The sequence below is a fragment of the Cucumis melo genome, chromosome 5, assembly GCF_025177605.1.
Source record: "Cucumis melo cultivar AY chromosome 5, USDA_Cmelo_AY_1.0, whole genome shotgun sequence".
In the NCBI taxonomy this organism is placed as follows: domain Eukaryota; kingdom Viridiplantae; phylum Streptophyta; class Magnoliopsida; order Cucurbitales; family Cucurbitaceae; genus Cucumis; species Cucumis melo.
The window spans coordinates 20,311,302-20,334,768 of NC_066861.1; the positions used below are offsets into that span (position 1 = coordinate 20,311,302).

Consider the following 23,467-nt stretch of genomic DNA (forward strand, 5'->3'; position numbering starts at 1 on the left):
AATCTAAACGATTTTTCTTTCAAGATTGTTTATACACGATCTTTAGATTTGGTTATCCTAAACTAAACGACGTAATTTTTTTTTTCAAATTCTTTATACACAATCGATTTGATTACTAAAAAAAATACACGATCAATTTGGTTACCCTAATCTAAACATAAAAAGAAGAGAAAAAGAAAAAAAGACGATAGAAAGAAATAAAAAAGAAAGAAAAAGAAGAAAAAGATGATAGAAAGAAATATGGAAAGAAATTATATCGAAAAAAAAAAGAGAGGAAAGGAAAAAAGAATGAAAGGTTAAACTTGGAATATTTAAAAAATGACTAATTTTATGGGTTTTGTTACACGGACCGTAAATATTTTATTAGTTTGGTATATTTATGAAAATTTCTCTTTTTAAAATGTATTCACAAAAAAACTCATTTTTCTATACTTGAAAACAACACAAAAAAACTCAACTTTAAAAATAATATTTATAAATATTTTGGTTCAATAAAAGACGATGGAATGTTTAAACAAAACTCAATATCAAATGAATATGATAAGATGGTCGTCACTACTAATACTTAATAACTTTTAGACACCAATTGAAGTATCAATATTGATGGTAGGTTCCAATTTTCATTCTGCATCGATATGAATATTATTATTTTTATGCAAACAAAAGTAAAATAAAACTTAGTTTAGAAAGGAAAAGAAAAATCTCCCTCCAACCCTAAATTGTGGTTGATAAGGAAAGAAGAAAACAGAAGGAAAAAAAAAAATGGTGAGATTTGCAAATTTGGATTTTGGAGCATCTCTCGTCCTTTAAAAATAATAAAATAAAATAAAAAAACTCAACCAATCGCCTCTCTATTTTATTCTGGTTCTTGTAAGCGGTTCAATCGAACCGCCAACTCTATCCCAATAGCGAAGCAGTAGTCTTCCTCGTTTCACTTTTCTTTGCTTCTTTCTCTAGCTGCTGTGTTCAGTTTTTTCTGTTCTTCGCAAGCTCTTTTCTTTCCAGTTTTCTTGGATTTTTGCCTGCAATGGCCGTTGCAACCTCTTCTACTGTTTCAAATTTGACTCATAGACGGCCCTTGTTGAGTCTAAAAGACCAAACTACTCCCATTAAGCGGGTGAACTCGGTGCAACTCCCTTCCCGCTCTATTTGTGCTCATCTCTCTCGATTCGATGTAGAGTCTCGATTTGTTGTCCCTTTGAGGAGGTAAATTTTAGTTTTTTCCATGAAGAATTGTGTTTTGAGGGGTAGCAGTGTTATTTGAAATGTTGTTAACCTTCCATGTCGGTTTTGTTTCACTTTTTCTTGTTTTTGGGGAAATTATTTATCTGGGTTTGATGTGGGTTTTTGGAGATATAGTTTGATTGCTGTTTTCAACCTCTTGGTTTGGTCTATGGTTCACCAATGGAAGAATCTAATTGCTGGAATTCTGTTGTTCGAAAAAAATGAGTAAATATTTAGGAATTTTATTTTGACTTTACGGCTAGTGATGTAATCTTTGATGGTCTTTCCCTTCCTCTTGCTAGGTGACGTTTACAAAGTTGTTTTTGCGGTTATTTTTTAAATACAAAGCTAAAGATCTTTGGAAAAATCATAAATGCTAACATGGGGTTCTTTTGGAGGCTATGGTTTGAACTTTTTAATATTCCTACTCTAAATTTCAAACGAGTTTGTGGATTTAAATGAGCCCTTGAGGTTTCTATCTCTAATTTGGTTGAGTTAACAGTTGGATTCTCTTTCTTCCTCTTGTTGCACTCTGGGCGATGAGATATGTAATTGTGACGTTATTTTGATTTATGTCGATTGTGAGCTGTTTCTGTAAGCCCCTTGAGCTTTGAAGTGTTGAAGTCCCCCAATAGGCTTAAAAGAATACCACTGTTCTGCATCCATACCATTTAAGTTTCCCTAGAATTGTGGTGACTAACCATCATGATCCCTAATCCATCAGCCAACAATCTTTATTGCTTTAATCGACTCTCATCAAAGAGAGAAGGGGCTAGGAAGAGAGAAAATGGGAAACTTTTGTGCCTTGAATCTCTTCCAATGACATGTAGTATTGCTTTATCTTGGCATGGAGGAGGAGCCGGAAAATCTTGTGGAATTGAAGGCTGGGTGAGTTCTCGATGAGGTTAAGATATAGGAAGATGAGAAATGTGGTAGAATCCCTTGATGTGGAGGATGGTTTAATGTAAGAAATCTGCCGATCTCGTGTTGGTCAGAAATAAATCTGAGTTAAAATGGAGACGAATGGGAGCTTTATTCATTGCATAAGGAAGTTAACTACTATAGATCATTGTGTGGAAGGTTGTGTACAATACAGTTGTTGTATCTTTCTTCCTTCAAAGATGATGTTGAAGTTGGAATGAAATAAGTCTCTTAACTGTTTGAAGTTGGAATGAAACAAGTCTCTAACTGTTTGGATTAGCTCCTTCCTTTGATGGCTTATAGATCTTAAGAAATCAAAAGATCTGCAATTGTTTCTTGATTAGGCATCAGTGAGGTTGTATGATTAGTCCCATTGCTCTAGGCTCAGTGGACATTAAAGGGGATTTTTGATGGCATGGAGGCTGTAGGTACATGTCATTTTATTTTTTTAAGATTGGTACAACACATTGAACAAAAGAGAAGGGTGAGAAATGGCCTTGAGCTAGAATGTTATGAAAAACATCTTCCAATTGGTCAAAAGAACATTTAGAAAAAGGAGAGAAGAAATATTTAGTCAATTAAAGTACGATAAAGAAAAACTTAAACCTATCATGATTAAATGAAAGAGATTTTTCATTAATGGTTTGGTTGTTTCTCTCAATCCACTTGGTCCAAAAGAAAGCTCTCATCCTTGGTAACCAAGAATCTTTGTATCTGATATAAAAGGACGGCCCACAAGCATGTAATGGTGGAGGATTTTAATTTTATTAGCAAAGGGCGTCTGCCAATTAACTATGGGTGACACATTAACCTAAAAAATGTTAGGGGTGGGAGTAAATTCCTCTGCTCTACGTTTCCTAATCTCTACGAATTCTCACAAAGTTCTTGCGATCCCTTTGATGCGGCTTGTTTAAAGACTTCTTCATAGTGCTCTCTCTCCAAATCTTTTGAGGGGTTTTTCATTCAAGACATTTATCGCAACTGTAATGCATTTATAGAGTATTTTTAAGTTGCTGCCTTCTTTTTTTGTTTCTTTGTTATCTTCATATCATGTTAGGAGTTTTTATGTTTCTAAGTCTGTCATCTATTTATTTCTTATAGTTTCTTGTATCTTTGAACTCGAGTCTGTTTTCATTCACTTAATGGAAAGTCTTCATATCCTTTTTTTAAAAAAATCATTTTTCTCAATGAAAGCAATTGATTCTAAAAAAGGGCTCCAATCCGAAATAAGATCTTAATGTAGGTTGTTAAAATATTTTTTTCCGATGACGTTTTAGTCTGTTGTTGTAAAGGGAGGAGTGAGGACGATTGCTTAGATCTTAAATTTACTTATTTATATTGTAATGTAACTTTTTATTATAACTATCATTTTATATTTTTCCTTTTCAAAAAAAAAAAAAAAAAAGAAATTTTAACTATCACTTTTCTTTTGTAATTCACCTATGGGGGCTGGGTTCATCTTTTCTTTGGTAATATCCTCCTAAAAAAATATTGCAATATAACTTTTAAAAATGTTCCCTAGAAAGTTTTACTTGGTCAACTGTGGCATAAGGTATTAGTAGGGTGGTGCTCGTGCTGCATCCTAGCAAATTCCTGTGTTTCTTGGTTGAGTGGTGAAATCTTGATTGTATTATATTAGTGTCGTTCTTCATGAACAAGTCTAACTTCATTAGAGTAGCTGCTAGGTGCACTTGTACGCCTTTGCACACTTGGTTGTGTGAATACTATGGATAGGGTTCTAAGGAAGAAGTCTTCACTTAGGGAGCCTTTTTGTTGGAAGGCGAAGAGGGAGACCTGGATCACCTCCTCTAGAGTTGTCAGTTTGCGTTGGTGTTCAACTATTTCTTTGAAGAGTTTGTTATCGAGCTTGCTTGCCAGATAGATTTTACTTAGTTGGAAACCCTTTCTTTTTGAAAAGGTATTGTAATACAACTTGGGGGAAGGGGGATTTGAATCTGGGACAAGACCTTTCTTTTTGAAAAGGTATTGTAATACAACTTGGGGGAAGGAGGATTTGAATCTGGGACCTCTTGTCCTTGGATACATACAGATGCCAGTTGAGCTGAGCTCATGTTGGCAGTTGGAAACCCTCTCTTTAGATGGGTTTTGTGAGGTATTTCTTTAATTTTTTTCTCAATGAAAGCAATAGAATGGTATGTTTCATTTGTTTCATCTTTTGTATACAACCTTCACATGGTCTAATTCACCCCACACTTTCGTGATTACAATCTTCTCTTATAACACATTGAAATAGTGTGTTGTAATTTCTCATGGTATATGTGCCCTTCTGTAATTTCACACCGTCAATGAAATTTTTCATATGATTCTCATAAAGAAAAAGAAGAAAAGAAAAGAAAAGTAACACATTGTATATTTTTTCCTTGTATGATCTTGGATGAAAGCTTTTCTTTTTTGTATTTTCTCTTCCCACTCACCCGACAATTGTTCCTCCTCCCTATTTTCATTTTTCTTGATCTGAGCTAAGGTTTTATTCAGTGCTTATATTTACTTCAATGCATACCTTTGCTGATTATTTCCTCTTTGGCTTGGAAGGTACTCTCGTGAAGATGGTATTGGTAGACACAAGTTTAGGAGAAATAAGGATAATGCCCGAAGACCATGTGCTTATAAAATTGGGGAACGTGGGAATGAAACATTGACTAATTGCATCTCTTGCTTTCTTAACCAAAAAAGAAGATGTCCTAGTATCAAAAGACCGACGTCTAGATTCATTCTTGACAAGTCTGCTTTTCAATTATCCAAGAATGAACGTGATGCTAAAGTTGTAAGTGGCTACTTGTTTTGCAGATTTGCCTTTTATGTACTCAAAACATCCCTCTTTTCCATCGTTTTGTTTATTCCTTTTATTCCTTTCTTTTTTCTTGTGTTGTGGCATCCATCTGCTTAATATATTTTGAGAATCTTTCTTAGAGACGTATAGAAGGGAAATATTAGAAATACGCCCATGCAACCTTAGGAGCTTATGAAGAACACTCTGGTAGGTTAGTCATGAGAGTTTTGAGAGGAAAACTCAATAATATTGTTCATCGACTAGATTTGTATACGTGGGTGGACAAGGCAATCCTAAATTAGAAAAATGTGAAATAACAGCAAAGGGAAAATAACCGATGAACTTGAATAACTAGGCTGTTTAGAAGCAAAACGATGCACTAATGTATTTGTGTTAAGAGATATGAGAGTTGGAGAGTATATGTTAATGGACAAATAGCTAATGAACTGATAGAATTGTATCTTCTGGTATGAAATTCAATCTTTATTTGTAGAGTATTATGTATTACAATAGAAATGAATTGAGGGAGTTTCAATTCAAACTCACAGCTATCTTGTTCTTCTATCTTGCAAGAAGTAACAATAGGAACTAACTCAACCAGAAATTCAATAATCTTTTTCCGCCCAAACTAACTCCTATTTATAATATTGCTAACCGACTTAACTACTTAATGAACGCTTAGCTTCACACGTGTGAAACGTGTGACTTTTCTTTCTTTCTTCTACTATAACATAATCTAATAGGAGGAATTTACCCCCAACAAGTATGGTCTCCATCGTTGGAAAGCCAAAACAACTGCCATCAATACCATAGTCCGATGCGTCTGTTTCAATTTCAAACGTTTGGCTAAAGTTTGGTAGTGCTAAAACTGGAAGAGACATCATTGCTTGCTTCAACTTTTCAAAGGCTTCTTCACCCTCTTCATTCCACTTGAACCCCCCTTCTTAAGCAACCGAGTTAAGGGTGCTGCTATGGAACCATACCCCTGCACGAAGCATCTATAATAGCTAGTTAACCCAAGAAATCCTCTAACTTCTCTGATATTGGTAGGCTTTGGCCATTCAGCTATAGACTTTATCTTTTCTGAATCCACTTCCACACCTTCTCCAGAAATAACATGGCCCAAATATTCTACCTTTGACTGAACAAAACTGCATTTTTTTTGTTTGCATACAACTCGTGCTTCCTCAAGATAGACAAGACTAGTTCCATATGATTCACATGTTCATCCACATTCTTGCTGTAAATCAGTATGTCATCAAAAAATACTGAGACGAACTTCCTCATGTGGGGTTTGAAGATTGCATTTATCAATGCCTGAAATGTGGCTGGTGCATTAGTTAGCCAAAGGGCATAACTGAGAACTCATAGTGGCCTTCATGAGTTCTAAAGACAGTTTTCTCAATGTCCCCATCAACCATTCTAATATGATGATACCCGAATTTCAATTCAATCTTCAATAATAATGATGCACAAAACAGTTCATCAAACAAGTCCTCAACTATAGGTATAGAAATTTATCCGAGACAGTGTAGTTATTCACATCCCTATAATCTACACAGAAATGCCAGCTACCAGTCTTTTTCTTGACCAGAAGTACATGGCTAGAAAGGGGGCTAGTACTGGGCCGAATTACTCCTAATGCGAGCATCTCCTTTACCAATTTTTCCATCTCCTCCTTTTGGTGATAACCATATTGGTAAGGTCTTACATTTATGGGATCAGTCCCCTTCTTTAAATGTATCTGATGTTCAATGTCTCTCCTAGGCGGTTACTTATCTGGCCATTCAAAGATGTCTGTGAACTGGTTGAGAATTGAAAGTACGGGATTGACTACTTTAGGATTCACATCAGCCTTACAACATTCAGTTCTGATTAAACCTTTGACCTCTAATGCCCGACATTCAATCAAAAAGCCTTCATCTTGTTCTCCCCATGACTTAATCATCATACTTTTCAAACTCACCCTTGCCTTGGTAAGACTTGGGTCTCCCTTGATGCAAACTTGTTTCCCCTGAGAAGAGAATGGTAGTGTTAAGTTTTTCCAGTCCACTACTGTCACTCCTAAAGAATAGAGCCATTGCATCCCTAATATAACATCAACACCCCCGAGTTCTGATGGCAAGAAATCCTCTCTAACAGTCTAGTCTTTCAATTGCACCTCTAGAGCTTCACAAATCCCTTTGCCTTGAATGGCAGTTCCTGAGCCTAATATTACCCCATAATGTTCAGTCTCCTTGGTAGGCAATTGGAGCTTCTTCACCAACTTTTCTGAAACAAAATTATGAGCTGCCCCACAATCAATCAGTATTATCACATCCTCATCCTACAACTTGCCTCTTACCTTCATGGTTCTTGGGTCATTCAAACCCACTACAGAGTTAATTGATAACTCCACATAAGCCGTATTGTCTTCCTTGACTTCCAGCTTGTTTAACTCCTTCCTCTCGGGTTCATTTTCCTCAAAATTTCATATTCCTCATTCTCATTCACCACTACAAACATTCTTAATTCATGCTACTCTTTCATTTTACACTTATGGTCGGCTGAATATTTTTCATTACACCTAAAGCACAAGCCCTTCTCTTTTCTAGCTTGAAATTCAATGTCGGTTAATCGTTTTGAAGTACCGTCTTTATGTACTTCTCCAGAATTAGAGCTTCTTAAGGTGATTGTCCTTATAGGAAACGTAGTGTTTCCCTTGTTCTCTCTTGTAGCATAACTTGCTCCTGTTTTAGCACTCACGGAAGCTTGAGGAGCATATTTCCCGCCAGAAAACCCACTCAAATTTGCCTCTCCCTTGATTATTTCTCTGTTTTCGACTACCTGTGCTATCTTCATCATTTCGGCAAGACCTTTAGGACGACAGAACGCTACTTCTGCTTTGATCCAGGGAAACAACCCATTCATAAACGTCTCTTCCACCACTCTTTCTTGAAGATCTGATAGTGGTGCTACTAGCTTATCGAACAAATTTCTATACTCTTCTACTGTTGTTTTTTGTTTAATATGTAAGAATCTGCCGCAAATTGATCCTTCTCTAGTGGATCTAAATCGAACTAACATTCTTTCTTTTAAATTCGACCAACTCACAAACTTATCTCTTTACTCCTGTTATCGGTACCAGTTCAAGGCTGGTCCATCAAAACTTATTGTCGAAACTAGTAATTTTTCAGATTCAATGAGTTTATGGATCTGGAAATACCTCTCAACACGAAATGGCCATGAATTTGGATCCTCTCCATTGAACACATGCATTTCGACCTTCTTAAATTTGTTCCGATTTGTTGCGTTTTCATTGTTATCGGTTTTCTTCTCGTTTTGGCTATCCCCGATATTTCGGTCTGTTTCAATAACTCGGCTGGACGTTGCCTCGTTTTCCTTCCCTTTCGCCGTCGCGGAGTCGCGTATAGTCGATTTTGTAAGTCGCTCACTCATCATCGAACGTTCTTCCGCAGTCGACTCCATCAACATCAAAAGCTTTTGCTGTTGCTTCTCCGATTGCAGTCGCATCAGTTCGAAGTTCTTCGCGATCTCACTCAAACTCGCTTCGATCACCGGCATTTTACTCAACTATTTCTTCAATCCGGCAATTTCCTGATAAAAAACCTTTAATCGCTGTTCATCCGTGTTTGAACCATGGCGGATAATTCTTCTAGAATCGTGCTCTGTTACCAAAATGATAGAACTCTATCTTCTGGTATGAAATTCAATCTTTATTTGTAGAGTATTATGTATTACAATAGAAATGAATTGAGGGAGTTTCAGTTCAAATTCACAGCTCTCTTGTTCTTCTACCTTGCAAGAAGTAACAATAGGAACTAACTCAACCAGAAATTCAATAATCCTTTTCCGCCCAAACTAACTCCTATTTATTGCTAACCGACTTAACTACTTAATGAACGCCTAGCTTCACACGTGTAAAACGTGTACTTTTCTTTCTTTCTTCTACTATAACAGAATCTAATAGGAGGTCTAACATGAACTTAAATAACTAGGCTAGGCCGTTTACAAACTTTGCGATCCACTGATGTATTTGTGATAATAAAGATATTAGTCACGTCTATCTTGTTCTAAAGAGTCTATATAATGCATGCTTCATTTAATGCTTTCTTAGAGATGTCTCCTAATTTTTTTGTAGTCTTAACATCACATGTGGATAACATTTGTTTGGGTCTATCGATTGTTTAACCTAGTATCATAGTAGGTTGTGTGTTCAACCCCCTTTAAATCCACGGGTAAAGAGGTTTTGTGTTCACTTTGTATCTTTGCATCTTGAGGCATGGCCTCTTTCATTATTATATTAATGAAAAGTTTGTTTCTGTTTATTAAAATACCCCTTTAATGTTATTCCTATCAAGTTAATGTTGATTTTCACTTGTTGAGTCTTCTACGTATTTTCAAGCTCACAAGTAAGAAGGATGTTAAAGTGTTTATATATTTATATTTACCTTGACCACTAGCTTACGCTTTTGGGTGAAATTGTGATTTAACATCTTTCAATACAACTAGTGTTAGATTTTTAGAAAGGAATAGAAATGGCATTCTACAGTATATACTATTTATGTGATAGTCCATATGTTCTTATTTTGTTCTCTGTACTTTTATGCAACATCCAGGTGAAGCATGCTCGTATTGTTTGTGGAACTGTAGGTCCAGATGAGCCTCATGCAGCACCTACAGCCTGGCCGGATGGTATTCTGGAGAAACAAGATTTAGATGTTTCATATCCTGAGTTTGGAAGGGCAGAGTTAGAAGCATTTCTTAGTTCAGAACTCCCGTCTCATCCGAAGTTGTATAGAGGGCAGTTGAAAAATGGATTGAAGTATCTAATTTTACCAAATAAAGTTCCACCCAACAGGTATTGACCATTGTGGTTCTTGAAGAAATAATTTATCAAGTGAATGCATTTCAATAATTTAAACAGTGAATACAGGTTAACAATATGGAGATTTTGAAGTATTCATAAATTAAAGCTTCATGTATATATATTATTTTCTGAGTCCAAAATCATGATAACCACTAGACAGGGAAAACCAACTTAGATTGGTACTTTTTTAATTGTTGCAAAGATAGACGGATTCAACTTTTAATTCATTTCTCAAAAAAAGAAAAAAAAAAGAAAAAAAAGAAAAAAAAGAAAGAAAAAAAAAAGATTTTTTTAAAAAGGAATCAAGACAAATACTAAGAGTACAATAAAACAAAAGCATATACAACCATTACAACCAAATACAACCAATTTAGAACTCAGAAAATTACTGCAACTCGAAGAAACAGTACAAGTGGGATGCATGTGGACTATTCCGGTGAAATAAGTTTTGTGGGAGCGTCTGGTTGAAAAGAAACAGTACAACTTCCATATTTTTGCTGAAACTTTTCTTGTTTCTTATAAATATATATGAAATTTAATTTCAGTATTTTCATGAAATGGAGGATAAAATGGATTTTATGTTCTACATGTTAGGCAGTTTGCATTTGGAGGAAATAATTGATTGATAAATGTTACATTTTTGTGGAGCACTTTTTCAATTACTCTATCCATTTAGGTAATTCAAGTTATGGGACCTTAGTGTAGGGATGAGAATAGAATTTGAATTTTCTTTCTTGTTTGGTAGGTTTTGTGGGTTCTTTTCTTCTTCTTCTTCCTTAATCTCTCTAAGGATTCGCTCTCTTTCTCTGTCATCTCTAGATATATATTATATTTTTTAAAAAAGAAACACAAACATTGATATAATCAAAGAAGTCCAATGCTCGAAAATACAAGAAACCACTAAGGATTCACTCTCTTTGTCTCACTTTTCATTGATATAATGAAAAGAGTAATACACACACACACACACATATTAAAAGAATTGGACCATTCTTCTGCTATCTCATTAAGCAAATGAAGCTTTATTGATGGACTAACAAAGTTTTGGATTCAGGTTTGAAGCACACATGGAAGTTCATGTGGGTTCAATTGATGAAGAAGATGACGAGCAAGGAATTGCACACATGATTGAACATGTAGCCTTCCTTGGAAGTAAGAAACGTGAAAAGCTTTTGGGTACAGGCGCACGATCTAATGCCTACACTGATTTCCACCATACTGTGTTTCATATACATTCACCAACTAGCACAAAGGTTGTTCTTGTTGGTTTTTCTATTGTTACAGGCATGCACTTATATTATTTCTCAATCTATTGTCTTTCATGTTTCTATGAGGACTGGGTTAAACATTTCTCTCTCAGAGAACTGGTTCTGTTTCCAGCTGTGTTTTCTTTCTTGCTGATCTTCAATAATGAGTAATTTTGCTACCCATGTATGAGCCCCAACATACTATAATTAATATATAATCAATTCACTTCATCTTTTTTTTCTCAGCATTTCGTAGCCGCTGATTATCTTTTCTTTTTCATTTTCTCATTTTAAAATGCATGCTCAAATATTTCAGCGCCAATGCACTGAGAAGTTAGCTTAATGTTTAGAAGCGTGATTTTTTTTTAGTGCTTAGGAACCATTACTGAGGCATTTTCAAATTATAATCCCCTTGTGCTAGTTTCTCTTGTATTTTCTTGCATTCTTCGGAGATGCTTTTGGTTGAAAATAATTTTGAAAACCGATCTATTAATGCACACATGATGATCAATCAAAGATCATGATGAATCATTTGAAATTGACCCAAATGGAAGAAGAATACTGCACCATGTTACCGTTGCTGTTTGCATTAGTTTTGTGTCTGGGTTTGTTATTAGCAAATTGTTTGAATTTTGACCATATTATCTTTGGCTGTAGGATTCTGATGGAGATCTACTTCCATCTGTTCTCGATGCCTTAAATGAGGTATGAACAATAAATGGATTAATTTATGTCGAAGTGCACACTAGTGTGGCTTTGGGTTGTGATGTGATTTTGTTAGTTGATGTACTTTTTTTGTTTTTAGCAAATGAATTTTCTGATTTCAGTGTGTGATTTTTTGTAAGAAAATAGTTTCATATAAGAATGTTGGATATTATTTGTTTTATCACTTTACATTTTATGCATCCTTTCTTTTTGTTTGTCTAAATAGATAGCTTTCCACCCAAAGTTCCTTGCTTCACGAGTTGAAAAAGAGAGGCGTGCCATTCTTTCTGAACTACAGATGATGAATACAATAGAATATCGTGTTGATTGTCAGGTATGCACTGCAGTTGCTTTTGTTCGTAAAAAATATGTTTCAATAAAGCTTATATATTGGCTAACACATGCCCTTTTCTATAATTCCATTGATTTGGAAATATTCTTGCTGTACAGCTGTTACAGCATCTGCATTCTGAAAACAAGCTTAGCAAAAGGTTCCCAATCGGATTGGAAGAACAGATTAAGAAGTGGGATGCCGATAAAATAAGGAAGTTCCATGAACGATGGTACTTCCCTGCAAATGCAACCTTATACATTGTCGGAGATATTGATAACATCTCAAAGGCCGTTAACCAAATTGAGGTTTGAACAAGCTTTTATTTTGTTCTAATAATTCTTCTATTGTTGACATTAGAGACTATACAGTTTATTTTGAGGACTCAGTTCATCAGTACACTGATTATTATCTCTTCCAGGCTGTCTTTGGTGAAACTGGCCTAGAAAATGAGGCTGTTTCTACGCCTAATCCCAGTGCATTTGGTGCGATGGCTAGTTTTCTTGTTCCCAAGATCTCAGTAGGACTAGGTGGCAGTTTATCAAATGAGAGATCAAATTCAGTAGATCAATCCAAGATCATTAAGAAAGAAAGGCATGCAATTCGTCCTCCTGTGAAGCACTATTGGTCTCTTCCTGGGAGCAATGTAGATGCAAATCCCCCACAGATATTTCAGCACGAGTTACTTCAAAATTTCTCAATTAATATGTTTTGTAAGGTATGTGGTATTTAATATATTTTTTCTAATACTTTCCCTCTTGAACTTGCATGAGATTTTTTATTTAGAGCTATCATAATCACTAATATATAAGCAGGATGAAGAATTAACCTTTTAGAGATGTAATATTGAGATCATGAAAAGGATATTCCAATTAAATCTAGAGAAATTGATATTTACAAACTTTGAGACAATTCATCGATTTCAGATGACCCAACATACTTCCTCTATATTCTTTTGGGTCATCCATTTATAAAGGGAAAGAAGATTCTTCGAATGGACTTTGTTAGGGTGGTTTTCTGACTCACTTGGCTAGAAATGAATTAGAGGATTGTCAAGGAAAATGAGCTGCTCCATTTGAACCCTTTTGTGATGTTGTAGTTTGTTTTCTTTTGAAATTACACACACAAGGAAACAGAGCCAGTAGATATCTTGCTTAAGAAGTTTTTGAAAGCATTGGTTAGGATCATTGTGTTAAACACCAAACACTAAACGCCAACTGCCAACACTTCACTCTCTTTGTAATTTCCAGATCAATATGCCGGACTCTGGTGGTCTTCATAAATCTCTTTTGTTTTTCGATGCTCAGAAATATGAGTTCTTTTCTCTTATTCTTCAAGCATATTCCTTTTTTGAAGTCTTGTTTTCCTTCTATTGAATTTCATTGCAGATTCCTGTAAATAAGGTTCGAACATTTAGTGACCTGAGAAATGTTCTTATGAAGAGGATATTTCTTTCTGCCTTGCATTTTCGTATAAATACAAGATACAAGGTACATCTGAAACCATATCCTCTCAATTCTGTCTTTGTGAATACTTGAGATTTCAAGTTTTGATTGTGATCTTTTTTTCTGAATTTTTCAAAATCATTTTTTTATTGGTCTTTTAACATAAATTAATATTTCTATTTGAATACACAGTGTTTCTTTCATGGGAGTGGGGATCCTAATTTGGTTTTAATGGTGTATTAGTTATTTATTGCCTATTTTACTCATTCTATGGCATAAAACTTCTTATTCCTCCAAAGTTTTCTAATTTATTGTAATTTTCAGAGTTCAAATCCACCATTCACTTCCATTGAGTTGGACCACAGTGATTCTGGAAGAGAAGGTTGCACTGTCACCACACTAACAGTAACGGCTGAACCAAAGAATTGGCAAAGCGCGATTAAAGTTGCTGTTCAAGAGGTTTGTGTCACTTTTTGTATCCATAACGTCCAAGAAATAAACATTAAAATAATTTTTGTTAAAAATTCTCACCCTTTTACCAGTTTACGAGTTAACTTTTAAATTATAGTTTGAATTTCATCCATTTGAATCCTAAATTAAAAAAATTGGTAAACTAAATCCCCTTTATTGTTTTGTTGACCTGGTAATGACTTGATTTATTAGTTTTCATTTTTCTTCTAATGAGCTCAGTATTGTTTAAAAAAATGAAAAGCGGCAAATTTCAATTGGATTTTTATATTGTTTTTATCATTTATTTATTAATTATTATTTTTAATCTTAGTAGGTCTCTTATTTTAACTCAATGAAAAACTAATGTTAAAGCAAAAAGAAAAGGAACTTTGAATCGAAGCATTGATTTTGGTTTGGATCAATTTTCACCTATTTTAATTCCTACATTTGGATATAAATATATGTATCATGCTTTTGTAGCATTGCTGGTGCTCAGGTCATTTAGATAGAGAAAGGATTTCAGGTTAATAAAATGCCAAGAAATAAAGGGTTTACACCTATTATTTGTAAAAGAGGGGAGAATGAAGGATACCCGGTGATGCAATAACAACACAACACAACAATTAATGGCTTTGCTTTTGTTTCCTTAGTTACTGGCCTCAAATTATGTGAGATGCAGATCAATTACTGAGTAGTATTGTTTTGAGATTGTTTCATTTTTTTCTTTTGCTTTTCATATTCAATTTCCAGAAACAGAAGCTCTGGCTGCAGTTGGACTGCTGGACTTGTAATAATCAATTTAATATGTAGTGTATTCCATTTGGTGCAGGTACGGAGGCTTAAAGAGTTTGGTGTCACTAAGGGTGAACTGACTCGGTATATGGATGCACTTCTAAAGGACAGTGAACACCTAGCAGCAATGATTGATAACGTGTCATCAGTTGATAATTTGGATTTTATCATGGAAAGTGATGCTTTGGGGCATACAGTTATGGACCAAAGACAAGGTCATGAAAGTTTGGTTGCTGTTGCTGGAACAGTTACCCTTGAAGAGGTAAGGTACTTTTTTTCTTAATTATATTCTGAATGAAATTTTGGAGTTGTTCGTTGTTGAAGACTAGTTGCACTTTAGAACAAATGGTGACATATTGGGAGGCAGATTATGTTTGTCTCTGACATAGGCCTCCTTTTCAATTATTGGCACTGACTGATTCTTGTAGTTTGGTTGTAGTTTCTCTTGACATTGTCTCTTTCAAGAAATAAGTCAGGGTATTGGAGTCACATTCATTGTCAATAAATAATTTACTAGATGATACCTTCTGTAAGAATAAGTTGATAGTTGGATAATTCTTTTCCCTTTTTATTGTTTTCTTAAATATTTTCTTCTCAAAACTTAAAAGAAAATTGTATTGATGCGAAAATAGTGCAACAGAGAGATTTGATTCTATTCAAAGATCAAAAGAGATAATGAAAAGGCTTTGCAATTTGTATTCAGTTAAAAGAAACTATTCTAAGATTTATCCTCCCATCGTTTGCAATTTTTAGTGTATGTATATTTTCAACAGTGACATGCATTATATGTGTTAGTGATTGAATTTTTTTAATCTATTTCATCAATCAATGGAATGGTTTCTGTTCCTTTTAAAAAACAAGATATACGAGTGTATTCTTACTGATTAAAAACATTAATGGGTGGAGCAAATAATTATGTGAACGTACATGCCCAGTATGTCTCTGAAACTTTGACAATTAGCTATATGAGTGAATTTAAAAATTATGGAGGGTAAGGGTTGACTAAAGTTCTATAACATTGTTTATTTAGTTTATACCTCTTATTACCAGTTCCTTATAAAATATTTGATGTATTTTTATTTTCAAATTTTTTTACCTTAGGTGAATTCCATTGGTGCTGAAGTGTTAGAGTTCATCTCAGATTATGGAAAGCCTACTGCACCCCTTCCTGCAGCTATTGTTGCATGCGTTCCAAAGAAAGCTCATATTGATGGATTGGGGGAGACAGAGTTTAAAATAACTGCCAGTGAGATAATTACTGCTATTGAGGCAGGATTGAGGGAACCAATTGAAGCCGAGCCTGAAGTATCTTGTTCTCTTATGCTCTCACTTTCTTTCAACTTCTAGTACAAATATATCTCCATGTTTGTTTTATGGTTTAGTTTTTGTCGGAATTAAATTTCTATATACTTTTGCAGCTTGAGGTACCGAAAGAGTTGATATCATCTTCACAGATAGCTGAATTAAGGATGCAACACCAGCCATCATTTGTTCCTCTAAACCCAGAGACTAATGTCACCAAATTTCATGATAAAGAAACAGGGATCACTCAGTGTCGTCTGTCAAATGGAATTCCTGTGAATTATAAGGTATTTGATAAATACAACCAACTTTAATGTAACTCAATGGTTGACAAGTATAATTCTTCCCTCGAGGTTGGATGTTCAAATCTGCATACCACACATTCGCGGTACTAAAAAAACTTACAAGATAAATTACATTCTGAGAGGTTAGGCTTCACTTTATGCATGGGGGTTGGAGGGTGTAAATTTCTGTCTGTAGATTTCGTTAATGTTTTTATTTCTTATCCCAAGAAAACAAAAAGTTTTAACTGAATGCCCTCTAAATAACTTCAAATTACTGAGGTTTCAGTCTTTGCCTGCTCAATTCAAGAAATAATTCCTTTTTTGGATAAAATTCAAGAAATAAATTGTAAAAAATTCAATTATTTTTCATTGCTGGACTGGAAAGTTTATTGTACTTTGTAGTTTTATCTTCTCATTTTCTGATTTTCTGGTAGTACAATTTTTATTAGTTTTTTACTTCTTTTTGCTAGTATTAGTATATATGTTCAACAGACATTTGTAGATAACTGCCTCGAGTATTTGTGAGAAGTATAATTTAAGTGGATATCTGACAATAAAGATGCTGTAGTTATATTTCACATTAGTCAAACAAAAAGTCCGTGGCGAAAATTACTGGATATTCAAGTGATGATTTCTCAAACAAGTGTGGGTAGCTCCGAAAAAATGTATGCAGGGGTGGTGGTTATTTGTCAACTTATTTAACCATTGGTACCATTTTTCATGTAGATTTCAAAAAGTGAAAACAAGGCAGGTGTGATGCGGCTTATAGTTGGTGGGGGACGAGCAGCTGAAAGCCCTGACTCACAAGGAGCTGTTGTAGTCGGTGTTCGAACTCTCAGTGAGGGAGGTCGTGTAGGAACCTTTTCACGGGAGCAGGTATTCTATTAGAATCCTCACACTCAACTCCCATCCAATTAATTCTTTGAACTTCAATCTCAGTAAAAGTTCAATGAAGCAATGAACATGAACTTCCTATTAAAACAATAAATAATTGTCCTGGTGGTTTAGAGATAGCTGTCTACAAACCAAGTCTATACACGGGAGTAATTTCTGATTTATGTGAAGTGTATTTATCAATTTTGTAGTGAATGCTGTGAGGTTAAATTGCAAATTTGGTCCTCATGGTTTATAACTAGGATATTGTCTCCATGGTTTGATAAAACACTGGGGGCGATTACTGGAGGGACTAAACTCTAACTTTCTCCAAATCATAAGAATCAAATTTGTAATTTAACCATGGCAATACCTTGATAACTGGCATTTTAGGTTAACATCAAGCAGCTTTGTGTTTAAGGTAATTGCTATTGCTGTTATTCCTTTCAAGAACTTGCTTTGGTGTCTGAGACCTATGGCTGATGACATGTATGCAACTTACATGTAGAAGCTATGTATGAATCGCTTAATGAATGGTTCATTGCCCATATAACTCTTCATTCAAGTTGATCGATCTTGTATATGTAACATTTTGTAGGTGGAACTTTTTTGCGTCAATCACTTAATAAATTGTTCTCTGGAATCAACCGAAGAGTTCATCGCTATGGAATTTCGTTTCACCTTGAGAGATAATGGGATGCGTGCAGCTTTCCAACTACTTCACATGGTTCTTGAGGTATGTGCAAATGGCTGGTTTTGTTAAAAAAAAAAACCTCATTTTCCCTACAAAGCACAGTTGTGCGTATGAGACCTATGGCAATAATATATCTGCTTACATTTTTTTTAAAATGGAAACAACAACTTTCATTGGTGAAATGAACAAGAGACTAATACTTGAATTACAGTGAGATATAACTAATAAGGAAACAAGAATCTAAGAAGATTAACCCTAGATAAAAGTCTGCTTACTTAAAGTTAGTGCTTGAATCTTGGTAAAACACAAGTTAGTATGAACTGAATATTTTATTGAGCAAACTGCTCTATAACCTTTAATTCTTACCAATGTTTATTATTGTTTTTTTATTATTATTTCTTTAATTTCAAGTGTTTCATCTCAACCTTAAAGGGTAGATCAGAATTTTGTCTGTGAAATTAACTTTTTTTAGTAAGTCATATATTTCAATAAATTAACCGACAAGAATGAAGAATCATCTCGAGGAATTGTACTTAGACTAATGAAGACTTGACATTTCCCAGCAATCATTCAGGGTTTAATTCAAACTGTCTCTCTGAATAATGTTTGTGCATTTTACTGTTTAAAGTTGGGCGATTACTAATTTGCAGCATAGTGTCTGGCTGGAGGATGCATTTGATAGAGCAAAGCAGTTATATATGTCATACTACCGGTCTATTCCTAAAAGCCTGGAACGATCTACTGCTCACAAACTCATGTTAGCTATGCTGAACGGTGATGAACGGTTTGTTGAGCCTTCCCCAAAATCACTGCAGAACTTAACATTACAAACCGTGAAGGATGCTGTGATGAATCAATTTGTAGGCAATAACATGGAGGTCTGGTTTTTTAAATTTTGATTGAAAGTGAAAATGAAATTAAGAAGTATCATCATCAGAGAGAGAACGAGATACCCTAATTAATTGAGGAAAAAGTAGAAGAAATATAATCATGCAGAGTACAAAGAAAAAAGAGTTTTACATTCTAGACCAATGAAAGGTGATCTGTTCTTTTCTGAGAAGTTACATTTTTTAACAATAATTCCTAATATATCTGTCACGGAATCTTGCCATTTTGTAGGTAAGTCTTGTTGGGGATTTTTCAGAAGAAGAAATTGAGTCTTGTATTCTAGATTACCTTGGTACAGTCACAGCAACTAAAACTTCTGAGGCAGCACTTGCTTCAGTTCCCATTGTGTTTCGACCATCTGCATCTGAGTTACAATTTCAGCAGGTGAGGTTATTTCCTTTTTAAAACTGTCTAGTTTACTTTTTGAAGATTTTTAGCCTCATCCCACACTGAGTTATTCTTTGCAAAATTTATTGTAAAATGAAAAATTAATCCTCTCCTTTTGTAGTTTTGTTTCTTAGAAGTGGATATTACCTGATCTACACCAAAAAGATCTCAACGATTTTCATTTAGTTTTTGCAGTTGCCTGCTTTCTGAGATCAATGTGATATTGTGTTCAGATCATTATAATCTCTGTTACGTTTTTGATATCAAGTTCTTCGTTATATTTGAACAGGTATTTTTAAAGGATACAGACGAAAGAGCATGCGCTTATATTTCAGGTCCTGCACCCAACCGTTGGGGTGTTACATTTGAGGGTTTAGAGTTGTTAGAATCAGTTAGTCAGATTTCGAGAACAGGTGGTGAGTTTCTCTGTGAAGAAGTGTGACTTATGTACCATTTCCTGATTTTCTAATATAGCTTATGATGGGTCCTTTTTTTCCTTTCTTTTCTTTTTTTAACTCCAGAAAGTGACGAATCTGATAGTGATATCGAGAAGGGGTTGCAGAGAAAACTTCGTAGTCATCCACTCTTTTTTGGAATCACAATGGGGCTTTTGGCCGAGATTATAAATTCTAGGCAAGTCTTCTCTCCCAACTGCATTTTGTAATCTTTAGTTTTCTTTCTTCTTGGTGCACAGGTTAGAGTGTTTGGTTCCCCCTTTAAGTTTTAGTTTTTTATTATTTTTGTTTACTTCCTTTCTTTTTCTTGTTAATTTGTTAGGGTTTCTGCTTTTTGGTTCTTTGTTATCAAGGCCCACAACTCCCACTACACCCATATCCAATCATCTTTGCTACCGTTACCATCATGTCAACTGTTTCCACTTAGCCACGGCCTCTCACAAACCCACCCACACCCATGTCCATTTGTTTGTTGGCCTCTCCTAACATGGTTTGAAAACAGGCTAAATCTCTGTCCTACAAGAGATTCGTGAATCATAAAGCACCGGAAGATTGAAGTTATGGACTTGAGTCCGGGTACGGAAATCTCTAGTACTTGTCTGAATTTCCATTGACCTAACTAGAATGAAACAAAGATGCTGAAAACTGCCCTCCACTTTATCTTATTTTCTCCATCCCTTCAAAAACTGTCCTTCCGTTTCACTTAACACAAAAGTAAGAAAATACACTACCCCTTGCTTAGGAATCGATCTTCAAAAAGTTCTGTTCTTTTCCTTAAAATTACTCAAATTGGCCCGGTCACCTGTCAGGCCCAAAATGAACCAACCAAACCTTCAGGTTGCTGATTGGTTTGGCATGGTTTTTTTTAGCAAATGTAGTTCGATGTGGTTTTTCTTTCAAAATAATTTGCTTCATTTTTGGTTCAGCTCCAAAACTAAGACAAACGAAATCATGAACATCCTTTATTTGCAAGAAATAATTAAGGAATAAGTCTTCCAAATAAATTTGCATGATGACATGGCAAAATGAAGAATTAAGGTTTATGAATCCCTTTCCGTAGCATTTGAAGCACAACCATCAATGGGTTTCGCATTAAAGAATCTAATTTTTGTGCAAATATCAGCTAACAATTAATGTAAACGAAGTGATGTCTGATAATGACTAATGAGTATCAATTTTCTACTTTCTCTTAATTCTTAAGTTGAAGGCTGGAAGCCATTTTTAAAATTTATTGTGCTAGTGTTGCCCGAAGTCTTCCCACATAACTTCTTCACTACTCTTACTTCATTTGCTAACATTTGCAAAAATATTATTGATGTGGTAATTCCAGGCTTTTCACAAGTGTGAGGGATTCTCTTGGTTTGACATATGACGTATCCTTTGAGTTGAGCCTGTTTGATAGGCTTAAGCTTGGATGGTATGTTATATCTGTGACATCAACTCCAGCCAAGGTTTGGACTCAATTTTCATTAAGATCCTTGTTAACTTCATTTATTACTTTTTTTCTTTCACTAATACATTTCCTCTTTTTCAGGTGTACAAAGCTGTTGACGCTTGCAAAAGCGTTCTGAGAGGTTTACATAGCAACAAAATTGCCCAAAGAGAGTTGGACAGGGTAAAGTGTTAAATCGATCAACTGAGCTAGTACTGGCTAATAAAAACTTAATTAGTTTCCGTTTTATATTTTTCATAAAAATGGTAGCAAGCCACTAAAAGTGTTTATTGATTTTCATTTCAAACTGAAAATAGTTTGTTGCTCCCTACCCCTCTCTTCACTTTACATATCTTAATACGAGATTCTTTCTCGTGTGGTTTTGTACTGATTCTCTCATTCTTAGCCAAGGTTTTAAGTAATGTGTTTCCAACTGCAGGCAAAACGTACTCTTCTTATGAGGCATGAAGCTGAAATAAAATCCAATGCTTATTGGCTTGGCCTATTGGCTCATCTGCAAGCGTCTTCTGTTCCACGGAAGGTAGACTAATGTGCTTGTACTTCTCTTCATTATCTATCCCTATGCTTTTGCCTTGGAAACAGAGCGAAGATTACATACAATACAATGATTTTATAATATGTTGCAACTGTGCATCTTTTGTGTCTCACCAATCTTTTTTCTTCCGACTGTGGAGCAGGACCTATCGTGCATCAAAGATCTTACATCATTGTATGAAGCTGCCACCATTGATGACGTATACATTGCTTATGATCAATTGAAAGTAGATGCAGATTCCTTGTATACATGCATTGGGATAGCTGGAGCTCAAGCTGGGGAAGAAAGTATTGGTGAGAATTTCTGTATTTCAGTATTTCACCTTGACTATTAATTTTGATAGACAGGACATTGTTTTTGTAGATTACAAATTGTTCCTTCCAAAATTTCTAGAGGTTTATATTTTTCTTTAAGATAAACTGGGCTGTCCTCCAACGGTATTGGTACCAACTTTAGATTTGCCAAGTGGATTTGGTTTTCTCATTGTATAAATTAAGATACAAATCATCAAGCCTTATTTCGTGTTGTGGTTGCAGTTTCTTTTGAAGAGGAAGGATCAGACCAAGATTTTCAAGGTGTTATTCCATCTGGACGCGGCTTATCTACAATGACCAGACCGACAACATGATCCTCCCTTGATAAAATTTTTTAAAACTATCGAAAGGGATCGACCAATGAAAGGTTTGTTTTGTTTATAATTTTATTTTGCGAAAATTTTGACTCATTTGTGCTCAAGCTATTGGCTAAATTGGCATTTTGATCCAACTTTGAATATATTTTTTTCAACTTTGAATCTTGTTCGATTTTGAGCTAATTTGTTCTTTGTCGTGAAGTTATAATAAAAAGAATAAAAAGAATTTTAGAAACAAACCCTAAATATAGCTCAATTAGTTATAACATAGTGTAGATGTGTAAAATTTTATATCATTTTGGGATGATTCGGAAGGAAATAAGAAATAAATAAGGTTTCCTTTGTCAGTAATATTGATTATGAATCTAATGTCTATTCTACAAGTGTAGAAGTATAATCAGTTCTTTGGTTTCAAAAATACCTTACCCTCTTGATTGATCATTGTATAGGATGGATATTCACTTCAAAGTACAGCCAATTATTTAGCCAAAGCATAAGAAGCTGTAGCAATGATCTCTCTCGGTGTAAAGAAGTCTGCTCGTCATAAGCCGATTGGCAAACACGTGGTTTAATTGGGATGCTGTTGTCCTCGATTTTCTTTCTTGCCATCAGGCATTAATATTGCTTGAATATACAACGATGCTGATTCATTTTTCACAATGCATCATTTAGATAGCAGCCATAGAGCTTGATTGTGTTTTTCACAATATCAGAGTAAGATATAGAATACTTTGTATGCATCTATTTTTTAGTAATATATGAAATAAAGTATTATAGTCTCTCTTGTGGTATGCCAAGGACAACTATTTTAACTCATACTCAATAATATAAATATCCTTTTTTCAGTTTCATATGAGCACCTTCTATCTTTTAGAGTGAAACTCAAGTTTTCTATGATGTTTCGAGCAGTAATATTAACTATGTATAGCTCAAGAATGTCACATGATGGGAGTATTTGATCTTTGATTAAAATAATACACTATCTTAACTAGTTAGTTGAATTGTGTTTGGTTAACTTTTAAATTTGTAATTGAACGTTACTGAGTATTTATGTAACAAAGATCATATCAATTTATGTGCTGACATGGATGCCAATTGTGTTAAATGACATGTTAATTACTTGAAAAATCCATCAAGAAAAATAAAGGAAACATCAATCCTTTGGCCCTATGAACACTTGTGGTTTCTT

General features: G+C 34.7%; 1 protein-coding gene across 4 annotated transcripts; it reads left to right on the forward strand.

Annotated features, from left to right (window-relative positions):
* The first annotated feature begins 875 nt into the window (after window positions 1–875).
* Window positions 876–23,129, forward strand: LOC103485911 (stromal processing peptidase, chloroplastic). 4 transcript variants are annotated; one of them, XM_008443692.3, is made up of 25 exons: window positions 876–1,206; window positions 4,699–4,930; window positions 9,556–9,797; window positions 10,861–11,059; window positions 11,711–11,758; window positions 11,985–12,092; window positions 12,209–12,397; window positions 12,511–12,807; window positions 13,478–13,579; window positions 13,859–13,993; window positions 14,814–15,038; window positions 15,878–16,081; window positions 16,195–16,365; window positions 17,089–17,238; window positions 17,834–17,971; window positions 18,580–18,807; window positions 19,049–19,201; window positions 19,494–19,620; window positions 19,726–19,837; window positions 20,990–21,110; window positions 21,194–21,274; window positions 21,531–21,632; window positions 21,790–21,940; window positions 22,184–22,328; window positions 22,728–23,129. In XM_008443692.3, exons 1-24 carry the CDS (start codon window positions 1,028–1,030, stop codon window positions 22,273–22,275), a joined length of 3,786 nt encoding a protein of 1,261 aa, XP_008441914.2. In that variant the 5' UTR covers window positions 876–1,027; the 3' UTR covers window positions 22,276–22,328; window positions 22,728–23,129. The 4 variants fall into 4 exon arrangements, with proteins under 4 accessions (XP_008441914.2, XP_050940438.1, XP_050940439.1 ...); XM_008443693.3 differs by having other exon boundaries at window positions 883–1,206; window positions 19,494–19,617; XM_051084481.1 differs by lacking the exons at window positions 21,194–21,274; window positions 21,531–21,632; window positions 21,790–21,940; window positions 22,184–22,328; window positions 22,728–23,129 and adding an exon at window positions 20,162–20,235 and having other exon boundaries at window positions 881–1,206.
* Window positions 23,130–23,467: the final 338 nt, after the last annotated feature.

Excerpts from the sequence above, each read along its gene's own strand:
- LOC103485911 (XM_008443692.3), top strand. The coding sequence starts at position 1,028 with ATGGCCGTTGCAACCTCTTCTACTGTTTCAAATTTGACTCATAGACGG. Across the intron at positions 12,808-13,477 it reads CAATTAATATGTTTTGTAAG|ATTCCTGTAAATAAGGTTCG; the intron begins GTATGTGGTATT and ends ATTTCATTGCAG. Across the intron at positions 21,275-21,530 it reads CCCAAAGAGAGTTGGACAGG|GCAAAACGTACTCTTCTTAT; the intron begins GTAAAGTGTTAA and ends TTCCAACTGCAG.